The sequence below is a fragment of the Nomascus leucogenys genome, chromosome 8 (genome assembly GCF_006542625.1).
Source record: "Nomascus leucogenys isolate Asia chromosome 8, Asia_NLE_v1, whole genome shotgun sequence".
Lineage (NCBI taxonomy): Eukaryota > Metazoa > Chordata > Mammalia > Primates > Hylobatidae > Nomascus > Nomascus leucogenys.
Window position 1 is genome coordinate 82,918,078 of NC_044388.1, and position 16,192 is coordinate 82,934,269.

Here is a 16,192-nt window from a genome sequence, read left to right on the forward strand (position 1 = left end):
AAAAAGGTTTCATCTAGCCAATCAAATTTATAAGATTTTTTATTTTAAAATATGTTAATCACAGAGCACTCTGAAGTGACACTAATCTAAAAGCCAATTTGCAAGATAAAAAAAAGACTGGCCATGAGTTGATAATTATTGAAGCAGGGTGATAACTATTCTTCTTACTTAGGTTTTTTACCTTGAAATTTTCCATTCCAAAAAGGCTTTAAATTTGAAAAAAATCTACACAATAGTTAAATAAGGAAACGAAGTTAATGGTGTATTATTAACATTGTACTCTAAATACATTGAATTCTGGCATAAATATCTAAAATACTTAATGGAAAAACTACATTTAGATTTTATTTAACAAAAGCAAAATAATTACAGCATCTCTTTATTTCATAGCTTATAATAATCATATAAATAACTTAAGAAACATGTACTTGAAACTTTATTAAGAACAATGCGTCTTTTTCAGTATCTACCATTTCCTTTAAGTAAAGCTCTTTTTTTTTTTTCAGTAACGTAGATCATATGCTAGGTAAAAATGCACGTAATTTTGTGAAATAACAAAAGAAACTGTTATTCCATCTTCTATTCCAGTTTTCTATTTTATATTAGCTCCTAAGTAATCACTATATGAAACTCAACTATCATTTCAAAAAAATCCAAATTAAAAAATATTCCAAAAGGAGAAAGAAAGCAACAATGACTGACTTCCTTTTAAACCAACTGTTGAAATAGGCTAAACTGACTCATGGATAATTTCTGCATAATCTACTTGGCTAGCTATTCTGCCTATCTGACTTTTTTTTTAAGACACCCAATAATGCTAGCAAATGCTTTGTCTGGGGACTTATTCAGTGTCATGATAATCAACATTCACCCCCTCTTTCAATCTTTCTCCTCTCAAAAGGCACATAAATATGTGAAAACTCTCACGGATAGTATGGATCAATCAAGGTATTTCACAGCTTCAGACCTAACGATGCTTTAGATTTGTTGAATGCTTTCCTGTACAGAATCTACCTTGAGCTAAGTATACACTGCTTCTAAGATCTATCAAATGGAAAGGAAAAAAAATCCTTTTCTAATCCTTATGATTTTTTTCTTTTAGCGCACTTGAGAAAACAATTATTAGCATTAAATAGCAGATACAGATAATAAATATAAAACCATACTCCGTCTCCATTTCCACATAAGCTCACAGTCCTGTCTTGCCTCCGTTACTTTTTTCACCTGCTTCTATTTCATATCAACTTTTAACTTAAATCTAGTTAATTTTCTTTGTAGCCTATTTGCTTTCTTTCACTCTCTCCATCCTATTTGTTTCTGGAAAAAAATAGCACTTCCCTTACCCGTCTCTCCTCAGTCACCTCTGCATCCTACTAGAGACATCAGTAAGAATTTCACCATATCATTGAGAAATACTGAAACAAGCCATTGAAGGAGCTGAACACCTATTCCTAGAAATCATTAAACATAAGTAAACTACCTTTTGTAAATGATTTCGGCATCCCTCTTCTATGGGCAATCATCTTGAATAAGTGATAGCTTAAATGCACTTCTGGCTCTAAAAGGGATTCTATTATGATCTACATCCAAATTTTATAAAATATAGGAGGCAGAGTAGCTTTTTCTAACAAATTTGATTTAACTATGGAAAGAGAGAAGGTAGAAGGGGAATGTGCATAAATGGATCAACAAATCGAAGGCAATGAGGAAGGTGACTAGAACAGACTAGCACTAAAATAGCAGTAAAATCCTTATTGCTAACGAGGCGAGTGACTTTAGTATGCTGCATGGATTCTTGCCTGCTCTGATTAGCTTTTCTTTTTTTTTTCTGAGACACAGTCTCACTCTGTCACCCAGGCTGGCGCACAGTGGCATGATCACGGCTCACTGCAACTTCTGCCTCCCAGGTTCAAACAATTCTGCTGCCTCAGCCTCCTGAACAGCTGGGATTACAGGTGCCTGCCACTGTACCCGGCTAACTTTTGTATTTGTAGTAGAGATGGGGTTTCGTCATGTTGGCCAGGCTGATCTCAAAGTCCTGACCTCAGGTGATCTGCCCGCCTCGGCCTCCCAAAGTGCTGGGATTACAGGAGTGAGCCACTGAACCCGGCCTACTCTGATTAGTCTTTCTATTACCTCCTGTAATGAAATAAACTTTCCTTAAAAAACATCATAAGTAACTAATTGTAACAAATGCTGTAAGAAGGCTCAAAAGACTAAATTTCTGAACACCTTTAAGGATGATGGAATATATTTATATATTTTCAAATGGATAATTTGCTTGCAAAAGGGTTTCTAAAGTTGACTTTAAGAAAACAGATAAAGAACAAGAAACATCAAGGTCATGAATAAAATAACTAAGTGAAAAAGTAACCATTTGGCAAGAAGAGTATAGTCCAATAAATGTCAATTTCTAGGCAAAGCTGACACCTTAAATGCACCCACTAACTTTAAATTGTGTTCAAAACCTGATTAACATGAAAATAAAAGGTAAAAAGGGATATAAACTCAAAAGGACAAACAGAATGGAAGAGGAGTCAATAGCAAACCTAGAAACCAGAAACCTAATAGCTGAGTGGAAACTGACTAGGAAAACAAAAATTTCCCAAGTCAGCAATGAGAAAAGCTGAGAGCCACTTGAATTACACTACAGAAACTCTAAATAGCCCAGAAATTGGCAGCAGCAGGTATTCTGAAAGCAGAGGAGCGGCTAATTCCTCTCTGTCTCTGCCTAGCCAGATAATGTTCCTTCTCTACACAAGTAGATTAGAGGATCCCCCATGCCACAAGAATAAAACAAAAGGAATTTGGGCAATGGGCACAAGTGAGTGCAAAGGCATTGTTGAGATTAAGTTATAGTTTCCATACTAAATATTGATATAAATCCAGCTTTTTTATCACTTAGCACTCAGAATGCTGGCTACCAGGCCATTATCTCTTTGGGCAGTAAATCAGAAGAGTCATTTTGTAGATAATGACATTCCCTAAGAAAACAGTCCAGCAGTTACACTGTGTGGTCAAGCCTAGAAACAATGAGACCCACACAAATGCATTTTCCTATCAGCTTTTTAGTTTCCCATTCTCACACATAAACCCTAAATAAAATATTAACAGACTCAGCAGAAGGCCTCCAATATAAAGCACACTGCCCAAAGATAACTGGAAAAATACAATCCAAGGATATAAAAGCTATTCAAAGAAAAGGAACATAACAAAAGGCACAACAATAAACAAGAAAATATAATATATTCATGCAACAGGATACTAATAAAGAAAATATTTTGAAACAAAAAAGCTCTTAGAATTTAAAAAGATGGCAAAAAAAAATTAATAGAAGAGTGTGAAGAGAAAGTTGAGGATGTCTCCCAGAAAGGAAAGCAAAAAACACACCAAGATAAAATGTAGGACGGTAAAGGTTTTACAATCATTCCAGGAGGTCCAACATCTAATTGAAGAAATTCTAGGAAAAAAAAGTGAAAATTTATCTTAAAAAATAAAGAAAATTGTATCATCAATGAGATAATTCAGAAAATATCCCAAAACTGAGTGACATAGCTTCTAGATTGAAAGGACTGACCAAATACCCAGTTTAATAAATGAAAACAGGCCAGGTGTGGTGGCTCATGTCTGTAATCCCAGCACTTTGGGAGGCCGAGATGGGTGGATCACGAGGTCAGGAGATCAAGATCATCCTAGCTAACATGGTGAAACTCCGTCTCTACTAAAAATACAAAAAAAAATTAGCCGGGTGTGGTGGCATGTGCCTGTAGTCCCAGCTACTTGGGGGGCTGAGGCAGGAGAATTGCTTGAACCCGGGAGGTGGAGGTTGCAGTGAGGTGAGATTGCGCCACTGCACTCCAGCCTGGGTGACAGAGCGAAACCCCGTCTCTAACAAACAAACAAAACCAAAAAAACCCAAAATAAATGAAAACAGACTCTCACAAAGACACAGGATAATGAATACAGTATTGATTTTAAAAGCTTTGATAAATAATGACATGGTATCATACTTCTTAACAGTAATACTAGAAACTCAAAGACAGTAGGGTAATACCATCAACATTTTGAGGGAAAATTATTCCTACCTAGAATTCTATCTCCAGCCAAAATATCTTTCCAAGTCTAAAAAGTTTTCCCTCCTATCCACATTCTCTAGAAGCTACTGAGGAAGCTCCATTGAAAAAAGGCAATAAACCAAGACAGGGTGTTCTAGAAAATAAGTACCCAGTAACAAAGGCAAAATGCAGACTCTTTGATGAAGGTGGAAGTAAACAGTTGTGCAGAAGGCCTAGTAATCAGCTCCTCCAGATTAGAGCATGGTAGCAGGCTCTGGGAGGGACTTTTTAAGCTGATAAAACAGATTAAATACTTAATATCCATAAATGAATGACAGATATGCTAGGGGAGAGTTTGGTCATAACAAGAAAAACTACAGAAAACCAAGCACATGAAAAAACAGCACAATTAGTTTGGAGGAAACAAAAAGGGTGCAGCAACAGAAAAGTGATCCTGTTACGTGGCTTAGTCAATAATAGCTTTTTATTGACAGTTCAATCATTCATGATAGTACAAACACTGAATACTCATCTAACCAAAATTACAAGTAACTATGTTGGGAGATAAAGACATAGGAAGTATATATTTGATGTGTTGGAGATAAAGGGAGGGGGTATTTGAAAGAGAGCTGAAGGGGCTATCAATTCCAAAATGGTGGCCAAGAAGCAAGCTGGCTTCACTCCTCTCTACAGAAAACCAAAAATAAATATACAGACCTGAGATCATTACCAGCAATGTACCAGATTTCAAACGTGAAGATGAGACAGTTCTAGGGCCACAGAGAAGTGAACAAACTTTGAGCAGACAGTAAGAATTGGACTTCCATATCCACAATGCCCCTCCCCCGATTCAACCTAGCACAAAGCATGTGGGAAAATCTCCCCCAAATCACAGTTTCTACCCACCATCTTATATTCCCTGGCAAGAGACTTGTCTCTGCATTAACCCATGGGAAACATCTCAAGTGGCTGAAGAGAGAACTATTCCTGAGGACATGTAGAGACAAAGAGGAGAGACAGGATTACCATCCCCAGATCTGGAAACTCTGCTCTGTAACTCAGCCAAAGGAGACACCAAATCAGAGTAGCTGTTCAGCAGTACCACTCTGTAGGAGGTTTGCTCCACAGGTCTCTAGTGTGGGAAGGCTGGCTGGGCATGAACCTCTAGCCAGCCTTCCCACACTACCAGGATATCCCCTGGAACCTCCCCCATTCAGGAAGAGCAGCACTCTGGTCATTTGCCAGAGCCAAGGTGAAGCTGGGCTTAAGGTGCCATCTAGAGCTGAAAAGGAGACAGCAACCTCGTGGTAAAAGACCCTCTAAGCAAATATATTCAATAAAAAACAAAATAAGCCATACAGAGAATATTGGAATAAACAACTAATCTGACAATGCAACGACACACATATACATCCACAAGAAACAACAGCAAACAGGCCAGGCGTGGTGGCTCATACCTGTAATCCAGCACTTTGGGAGGCTGAGACAGGCAGATCACCTGAGGTCAGGAGTTTGAGACCAGCCCGACCAACATGGAGAAAAAATACTAAAAATACAAAATACGTCTCTAGTAAAAATACAAAATTAGCCGGGTGTGGTGGTGCATGCCTGTAATCCCAGCTACTTGGGAGGCTGAGGCAGGAGAATCGCTTGAACCCAGGAGGCAGAGATTGCGAAGAGTCGAGATTGCGCCATTGCACTCCATCCTGGGCAACAAGAGCGAAACTCTGCCTCAAAAAATAAAAAAGAAAAGAAACAACAGCAAACAGGGAACCATGATGTGTTAGTCCACTTTTCATGGCTATAAAGGAATACCTGACATTGGATAATTTATAAAGAAAAGAAGTTTATTTGGCTCACAGTTCCACAAGTTGCAAAAGCATGGCACCAATATCACTCAGTTTCTGGTGAGGCCTCAGGAAGCTCTTAGTCACAGTGGAAAGCGAAGGTGGAGCAGGTGTGTCACATGGCAGAGAGGGAGCAAGAACAAGAGGAGGAGGTACCAGCCGCCTTTAAACAGCCAGTCAGTAGCTTCCAGTCAGCACTATGCCTTTTAATTAGAGAATTAAGTCTATTTACATTGGCTTCACTGTTGGATTCTATAAAATATTTAAAGAAGAACTAAACCAATTCTACTCAAACTCTTCAAACAAAATTAAAGAGGAGGGAATATTTCCAAACTCATTCTACAAGACCAGCATCACCCTGATACCAAAACTAGACAAGGACACAACAAAAATGAAAACTACAGGCCAATATCCCAGAAGAACACAAATGCAAAAACCCTCAACTAAATAATAGCAAACTAAATTCAACAATACATTAAAAAGATTATTCACCATACCAAGTGAGATTCATTCCAGACATGCAAAGATAGTTCAACATATGCAAATCAACAAGCATGACAATATAGTTTGGATATTTGTCCCCATCCAAATCTCATGTTGAATTGTAATCCCCAGTGTGGGAGACGAAACCTGGTGGGAGGTGTTTGGATAATGGGGGCGGATCCCTCATGAACGGCTTTGGGCCATCCCCTTGGTGATAAGTGAGATCTTGCTCTGAGTTCACAAGAGATCTGGTTGTTTAAAAGTGTGTGGCACCTCCTTTCCCACTCTCTCTCTCTTGCTCTGATTTCATCATGTGATGTGCCAGCTCCCCTTTCACCTTCTGCCACAACTGTAAGCTTCCTGAGGCCTCCCCAAAAAATGAACTGCACCATGCTTCCTGTACAGCCTGCAGAACTGTGAGCCGATTAAATCTCTTTTCTTATAGATTACCCAGTCTCTAATATTTCATTACAGCAGTGCAAGAACAGCCTAATACATATGATAAGCTGGGCACAGTGACATATGCCTGTAATCCCAGCTTCTCAGGAGGCTGAGGTGAAAGGATCACTTGAGTCCAGGAGTTTCCAACCACCCTGGACAGCAAAGCAAGACTCTATCTTAAATAATTATTATCACAAAATAAAATAAACATGACACATCACATTAATAAAACCAAGAACAAAAACCATATAATTATTTTAATAAATGATAAAAACACAGTTGATAAAATTCAACATCCCTTTATGATAAAATTCTCATTAAACTGGGCACAGAAAGATCATACTTCAAGATAACAAATGCCATATATGACAAACCCACAGCTAACATCATTCTGAATGGGGATAAATTGAAGGCCTTTCTTCTAAGATCTGGAACAATACAAGGATGCCCACTTTCACCACTTTTACTCAACACAGTACTAGAAGTCCTGGCCAGAGCAATTAGGCAAGAGAGAGAAATAAAAGGCATCCAAATTGCAAAAGAAGAAGTCAAATATTTCTTTTTAAAACACCAGACTTTGAGACAGGGTTTCACCGTGTTGGACAGGCTTGTCTTGAACTCCTGACCTCAGGTTAACCCACCTACCTCAGCTTCCCAAAGTGCTGGGATTACAGGCGTGAGCCACCATGCCCAGCCTATTTATTAATTATTTAACAGCCCTAGGTATAATGTTGTAATGTTGTTAGCTCTGCTGATTTTAAAAACACATATAGTTTTAAAATAATTTCCTCACTATAAAGCAATCATGCACACTGGAATATTAAATGTTAACAGAATTATTATTTACCATGTATTTCCACATATATAAATGGGAATATTCCAATGGCATTACTTTCTGTAATGATCATGTAATAACAGTTGGAAAATACCCGTATAACAAATTGGAATCTCTTTGTTCAATTGTATGTATCAGAATATCCTTAATTTTTAGTATTTCATCCCAATAAAGAAAAAGATTTGCTCTACTATAACACCAAAAGATTAGATAGTAGGTTTTTTTCCCAAAATAATGTCCTTCTAATGTCTAAGTGCTTAAATATGAAATTTAGGGAAATTCTATTAATATTTTTTTTCTGATTAATGCATTTCTTTTTTTTATTTTTCTAGGAAGTCCAATGTAATTTCACTGAAAAAAATATTCCTTGATTCCAGCAGACATCAAGAAAGATGTTACTATACTTGATCTCAGTTATAATCAAATTACTCTTAATGGTACAGACACAAGAGTTCTACAGACATACTTTTTACTCACAGAGCTCTATTTGATTGAGAACAACGTTACTATCTTACATAATAACGGTTTTGGTAACCTCTCCAGTCTAGAAATTTTAAATATCTGTAGAAATTCCATCTATGTAATTCAACAGGATGTATTTTTAGGCTTAAACAAACTAAAACAGTTATATCTCTGCCAAAACAAAATAGAACAACTGAATGCTGATATATTTGCGCCTCTAAGAAACCTAAAACTTCTGAATCTGCAAGGCAATTTGATTAGCTATTTGGATGTACCACCACTATTTCATCTGGAATTAATAACTTTATATGGAAACCTATGGAACTGCTCTTGCAGTCTATTTAATTTGCAGAACTGGTTGAACACATCAAATGTGACATTAGGTAAGCTATCATAATTAAGCAAAACCAAAATGTGATTAACTCAATGTTCCACCACAGAAAAATCTCATATCACGTTTTAAAGAAAAGGAAGCAGCCAAGCGCAGTGGCTCACGCCTGTAATCCCATCACTTTGGGAGGCCAAGGGAGGCGGATCACCTGAGGTCAGGAGTTTGAGACCAGCCTGGCCAACATGTGAAACCCCATCTCTACTAAAAATACAAAAATTAGCCAGGTGTGGTGGCGCATGCCTGTAGTACCAGGTACTCGGGAGGCTGAGGTGGGAGAATAGCTTGACCCTCGGAGGCAGACGTTACAGTGAGCTGAGATCGTGCCACTGCACTCCAGCCTGGGCAACAGAGTGAGACTCTGTCTCAAAAAAAAAAAAAAAAAAAGGAAAGGAAACAATTTCTGTTTAAGCAAAACAGAAGCAAACACTAAAAAGTAACAGCTGCATAGATGCTCTCCTTCCCCATTACCAGGGGGAAAAATTAAGAAATTTTTTTTTTTTTTGAGACAGAGTTTTGTTCTTATTACCCAGGCTGGAATGCATTGGCATGATCTCAGCTCACCACAACCTCTGCCTCCCAGGTTCAAGCGATTCTCCTGCTTCAACCTCCTGAGTAGCTGGGATTACAGTCATGAGCCACCACGCCTGGGTAATTTTTTGTATCTTTAGTAGAGATGGGGTTCCTCCATGTTTGTCAGGCTGGTCTCAAACTCCCGACTTCAGGTGACCCACTCGCCTTGGCCTCCCAAAGTGCTGGGATTACAGGCATGAGCCTCCGCACCCGGCCAGAAATGTCAATGTTCTATGCATGTGAGATGATAATGTCATTTCATGTATTGTTAGCAAAGTCAATATGTAAGACTAATTTTTTAAAAGTGCTTCCTAGACTAAGTGAAAAACGAGTGACCTATTTTAACTGCAAACCATACTGTGCCTGAGATCCAGATTGTAACCATGTAACCACAATATTAATAATAAAATCAACACTAATACAGATAAACTAAATAATAAAGATACTGCATTTAAGCCATATTTATAAAATAATAAACAGAAATGTGCATCATTCTTTCATTGTGTTGCTAGACAAATACAACAGGAATTTCTTATAATGCCTTTAAGAATGACAGATATGTCAAAAATTCTAGATAAAACAATTATAAAATGTTGTTAACTATTATTTTTCTCTATACTAAATCTTATTCTTTCTGATTTACTAGAAAATGAGAACATCACCATGTGTAGCTACCCCAACAGCCTGAAGAGCTACAATATCAAAACAGTACCTCCTAAGGCTGAATGCCACTCAAAATTTCCTTCACCAGTAACTGAAGATCTTTATATTCATTTTCAGCCCATCAGCAATTCAACATTTAATAGCTCTTCGAACAACTTAACAAGAAATTCAGGTAATATACTGGCGCTGAATATTAACACTGCTGAATGTATCATACTAAATAAACTGAGGTAGTTATCTTTATTTTAAATTTCTATTAAAAATGTAAAAGAAAGATTCTTCATCTCAACTAAAGATTTACAAAATATTGGTCTTCCAAACTAGGCTCTGCTAGTTACAAGCCAAATGCCATTGTGCAAATTATTTAACTTCTCTGCGCCTTTGTTTTAACTAGTCTAGTCACAAATCTTAACGAGTATAAATCAATAATGGTCTTAGGTAAAAGGGTAACAAAATTGCAAAGACAGCTATTTTGAAAAAAGAGAATTCATCCACCACACAAAATCTGTCTAAAGAAAACTACAATGTATGTTTATTTTTAATACCAATATTGAGGAGAATTAGGATATATAATTATGATTATTTTGCCAACTTAACAAATTTTCTTTCTCTCTCCTCTCTTGTATTCCATTAAAGAACATGAACCTCTTGGAAAAAGTTGGGCTTTTCTTGTTGGTGTTGTTGTCACTGTACTGACGACTTCACTTCTCATTTTTATTGCTATCAAATGTCCAATATGGTACGATATTCTGCTTAGTTATAATCATCATCGCCTGGAAGAGCATGAAGCAGAAACCTATGAAGATGGTTTTACTGGAAATCCAAGCTCTCTTTCACAGATACCAGAAACAAACTCTGAAGAAACTACAGTAATATTCGAACAATTACATTCATTTGTGGTAGATGATGATGGATTTATTGAAGACAAATATATAGATATCCATGAATTATGTGAAGAAAATTAATTTCTTTCAAAGTTTGCTTTTTAAAACAAAGTTATCGCTTACTCACAGTTTAGATATGGGGATTTTGCTATGTGACATACCAAAATACAGCTAGCAGACATTCACATTAACGACAACATACATGAATATCATAAAATTATGTTCTTTGCATTGTATTGAGCAAGCAGGTCCAAATACAATAACTGACATTCCTTGGTAGCTGACAGTTACATAATCTACAATACTAGCACCACTATTCTTAGCAGTGCTTGGGTGACCATATGGACTAGTAAAAAGGTCTAACTTATTCATGGATTCTCATATTAACACAGATATTTGACATAATATGTATTAAATTATACTAATGTTTCAATCAGTAAAGAAATAAAAGTTTGGATTTATTAATATATGGAAGTCAAAATGAGGAACAGAGATAGCTTAAATAATACACTAAGATTGATTTTATGCTCACAGAATAAATTCATAGGGTTGGAAAATATTTTTTTAAATGCTTCCTGAAATAGCACAATAATTTCCTTAAAATTTCATAGCAATTTAAAGCACAAGCACAATGTTCAGGCATAATCCCTAACAAGTCACTATTGATTCTGGTTATAAAGAAAGGCTGTCACCATAATGCAGGATCACTACAGTTTAATGTCATAGTGGCTTCCAAAGTGGGCATCACAATTATCTATAAATCTTGTTTTAAAAATACATATTTCTACCTCTCTCTGGGAGATTTTTATTCAAATTGGTCTGTGCTGACACTAAGGAATCTTCATGTGGTCCATGGACAGCTATTTCTATCTATTCAGTAGATAGAGCAATGTTTCCCAAATTGTTTTTCTAGAATACTAATTTCCAGAGAGACATTCACAAGTATTTACAGGAGAAGAGGTACATGGTCAAATTACTATAGGAAAAACTAGTAGTTTAAACTAGGTGAAACAAGATTCTTTCTCTTTTTTTTTTTTTTTTTTTTTTTGAGACAAAGTCTTGCACTGTTGCCCAGGCCGGACTGCAGTGGCGCAATCTCAGATCATTGCAACCTCCGCCTCCTGGGTTCAAGCAATTCTTCTGGCTCAGCCTCCCGAGTAGCTGGGAGTACAGGTGCACACCACCATACCCGGCTAATTTCTGTATTTTTAGTAGAGACAGGGTTTCACCATGTTGGCCAGGCTAGTCTCGAACGCCTGACCTCATGATCCACCCGCCTCAGCCTCCCAAAGTGCTGGGATTACAGGCGTGGACCACCGTGCCTGGCCAAGATTCTTTACAATAGGATTTATGCAAAACTTTACTAAGCTAAACTGCTCTCTGATTATTCAAGAGCAAAGTATTAAAAATTTCTCAAATTTACTTGACAACAAAACTCATTCTTTGAGTTACATCTACTAAGAGCTCGTAGTTCAGTAACATTCCAAAGAATGTACTTTGGGAAACACTGGCCTATGGGCTGTAATAGGAAGGGTCTAAAGAAAATTATTTGCCAAGTCCTTATAATCAATTGGCTACAATCACAATTTAATAATTTATCAATGCAAACAGTACATTAAAAACTGTAGCACAATCTATAATTTTTACCTTCATATGCAGAGAAATTAAGAATTTACATCTTTTACAAATAAGTATATCTCTGAAACACTGAAATATATTGATGGGTGAAATAATATTTCTGGTATTTTCTTCATTATAACACGTGGAATGGAACAGTGGCTAGAGGTATGGATGGAGCAAGGTCAAATATGAGCTGATGGAGCTGGGAGCTAAATAAGGGTATAATATGCTATTTCTGTGTATGTTGTGTATGGTATAGTATGCTATTTCTGTGTATGTTCAAATTGTTTATGCATATAATAAAGTTTTAAAAATTTGTATGTACTTGACAATTCCTTAGAAAAAAGAGACTAAAATAAATCTATGTCATAATCTATAGAATAGTCATTTTAAAAGTTACATAATTAGTAAATTCAATACAAATGTCTACTGAGAGAAAATAAAAACTAGGATGAGGCCGGGCGCAGTGGCTCACGCTTGTAATCCCAGCACTTTGGGAGGCCGAGGCGGGTGGATCATGAGGTCAGGAGATCGAGACCACGGTGAAACCCCGTCTCTACTAAAAATACAAAAAAATTAGCCGGGCGTGGTGGCAGGCACCTGTAGTCCCAGCTACTCGGAGAGGCTGAGGCAGAAGAATAGCGTGAACCCGGGAGGCGGAGCTTGCAATGAGCCGAGATTGCGCCACTGCACTCCAGCCTGGGCGACAGAGCAAGACTCTGTCTCAAAAAAAAAAAAAACAAAAAAAAACAAAAAAAAAAAAAACTAGGATGATATACCTGTAAAATAGAAGAACTTACTAATTTATAATACGTATTTGCTTGTGTTTACAGACACATGTTTTCAACAAAGGATATAAGTATATTATGGCTAATGTTTCTTTATATATCAATTATACTTTGTTTTAAACCTTAATTATAAGAATGAGATGATTACAGGAACATAAAATATATTTTTCCAAACAATGTATCATTCTGCTAAATTATTTCCTAATTATAAGATGTAAATATTAATATTTGAGAAATGTAGCAAAATGAAATATAATTGCAAATGAGCAAAGACTACACTTAAGCTTTTATATTCAAGGGCCTCTATTGAATATGGGGTATTCAATAAATATCTGACTACACAAAGAAAAATAAATCGGTATAAAATTATAATTACATATATTTTTACAGGGCAACTGATCTTGACTAATACTAACTAGAAAGTACAGGATTAGAAGAGAATCATTAGTTCAAGCAAGACTGTGAAACTGAATTAAAGCCAGGTGTCTTACATATTGTTGTAGTAATATATTGAGGCTGTTTATTATAACCAACTTTTTATAGACGAGTGTTTTCCATAATAAACCAGACGGTCAGACCACACTAAATGGTTGTATTGAAAGAGAAGAGAATGAAAACAGAAGCTTTTTTTTTTGAGACGGAGTCTCGCTCTGTCACCTAGGCTGGAGTGCAGTGGCGCGATCTCGGCTCACTGCAAGCTCCGCCTCCCGGGTTCACGCCATTCTCCTGCCTCAGCCTCTCCAAGTAGCTGGGACTACAGGCGCCCGCCACCACGCCCGGCTATTTTTTTTGTATTTTTAGTAGAGACGGGGTTTCACCGTGGTCTCGATCTCCTGACCTCGTGATCCGCCTGCCTCGGCCTCCCAAAGTGCTGGGATTACAAGTGTGAGCCACCGCGCCCAGCAACAGAAGCTTTTTACACCTGCCTTCTCGAGGTATAGCATTTCTTGGTCACTCTGAATGTGTAGAGCCAAGATAGATCTTTGTGTTACTGAGATGCTGGCCATCTGGTTAACAGAAGAAATAAATCTATTCTACTGCTGTATAGAAAAGTAACCTGCATAACAATAATTTTTGTTATTTTTTTTTTTGAGACAAAGTCTTGCTCTGTCACCCAGGCTGGAGTGTAGTGGTGCAATCTCAGCTCACTGAACCCTCTGCCTCCTGGGTTCAAGTGATTCATGTGCCTCAGCCTCCTGAGAAGCTGGGATTACAGGCACCTGCCACCTCACCCAGCTAATTTTTATATTTTTAGTAGAGACAGGGTTTCGCCATGTTGGCCAGGCTGGTCTTGAACTCCTGACCTCAGGTGATCCACCCCCTTCAGCCTCCAAAAGTACTGGGATTACAGGCATGAGCCACTGCACCTGGCCAATTTTTGTTCTTAATTTCAATTTCTGCCTGAAACAGACAAAAGAACCAATTTCACTCAGCCTCAATTACAAATTACAGACAGAGTTTTTAAACGGTTTGGATGTATCTTCAGGACAAAGTACCATATTTGAAGATTTTCCTTAATCAAAAAAACCAAATAGACGTAAAAATCTATGACATTCTTAAAACTTTTGTTCTTGAAATTATGTTTTCAGATGAAATATCTGTAAAATATGTAAATATAATATTTAAAACCTGACCTAGGTATTATATAACTTTGAGATAAATGATGAAATAAATGAGAACTTAAATGTTCTAAACTCTTTAAGGCCTTCAGGGGATTATAGCACACACACACATATATATATATATATAATTTTTTTTTTTTTTTGAGACGGAGTCTCGCTCTGTCGCCAGGCTGGAGTGCAGTGGCACGATCGCACGATCTCAGCTAACTGCAACCTCTGCCTCCCAGGTTCAAGTGATTCTCCTGCTTTAGTCTCCCAAGTAGCTGGGACTACAGGCCCGTGCCACCACGCCCAGCTAATTTTTGTATTTTTAGTAGAGATATGATTTTACCATGTTGGCCAGGATGGTCTTGATCTCCTGAACTCATTCATGATCCACCCGCCTCAGCCTCCCAAAGTGCTGAGATTACAGGTGTGAACCACCACACTGGCCTATAGCTTATATATTTCTTATTGTTTGAAGTACCTAAGAGAGTATCTTATATATAGTAAATGATAAATATTTGCTAAATGGATTAAAACCAGGATAACAAAAAAAAAAAAAAGGAACATTTTCAAGTAAGAGCTTGGTTACCATGAACAAAATTTTCCTTGTAAAAGGAAAAAGACTGCTAGTTTTTGAGTTTATATCACTTTACAGCAGCATCAAATGATAGATGGTGGCCGGGTATAATGGTTCACACCTGTAATCCCAACACTTGAGGAGGCCAAGTTAGGAGGACTGCTTGAGACCAGGAATTTGAGACTAGCCTGGGCAACGTAATAAGACCCCATCTCCACAAGAAACAAAAAATTAGGTGGGCATAGTGGCATGCACCTGTAGTCTCAGCTACTTGGAGGGCTGAGGCAACATCACTTGAACCCAGGAGTTCAAGGCTGCAGTGAGCCATGAGCACACCACTTCAATTCAGCAAGGGCAACAGAGCAAAACTCTACATAAAAAAAAAAGACAGGGGAGAAGAGATTCTTGATTTTAATCAACAGAAGAATTACATTTATCTTTCAAATGTTTTATCAGTATATTTTAACATCTATCCATCATCAAATATTTACTGTTTTATGCAGAGGTAACAAGAGAGTGTATTTGGTGTTACTGAATTTTGGTAATTGAATATGGTAATTTGGGTTTATTATTGTCTTTGCTCTCAAAGAGACTAATATTAACAAACTTCTGGGAGAGAACGTGCTTGTATGTGTATTTACACAACACAGCTCATTGTCTGTGTTTGTGTTGCCTTAGAATAAATAATTCAGGAATAAAATTTGTGTTGGTTCTAAATTAATTATTCTTCATCAACTTTTTGACCTTAGAAGCAACACAAGTTTTATTCTTGAATCATTCAAGATTTTATCTGAGTATCCCTAGTTAACTCAACCTGTGCATACCCAGCCTAGAATATGGACCCATCCCAAACAACTGACAAAACACAAATAAGTTAACTACATCACATCTATTATTATCTTTGTAGGCATTACTCCCACTGCCACAATTACTTTATTTCCAGCGTTAGTTGGTATTTAGTCTTTAGAC

The 16,192-nt window shown here is 37.2% G+C and overlaps 2 protein-coding genes across 6 annotated transcripts in view; one reads left to right on the plus strand and one right to left on the minus strand.

Annotated features, from left to right (window-relative positions):
- IFT74 (intraflagellar transport 74) overlaps window positions 1–16,192 on the minus strand; it is a 126,621-nt gene that overhangs the window by 76,883 nt on the left and 33,546 nt on the right. The window lies entirely within an intron of this gene.
- Window positions 7,675–10,754, plus strand: LOC105740184 (leucine-rich repeat-containing protein 19). Its single transcript, XM_030816502.1, is given in 5 exon segments — window positions 7,675–7,788; window positions 7,994–8,018; window positions 8,021–8,506; window positions 9,731–9,919; window positions 10,384–10,754. Coding segments are annotated over 5 exon segments (1,143 nt in total). The 3' UTR covers window positions 10,713–10,754.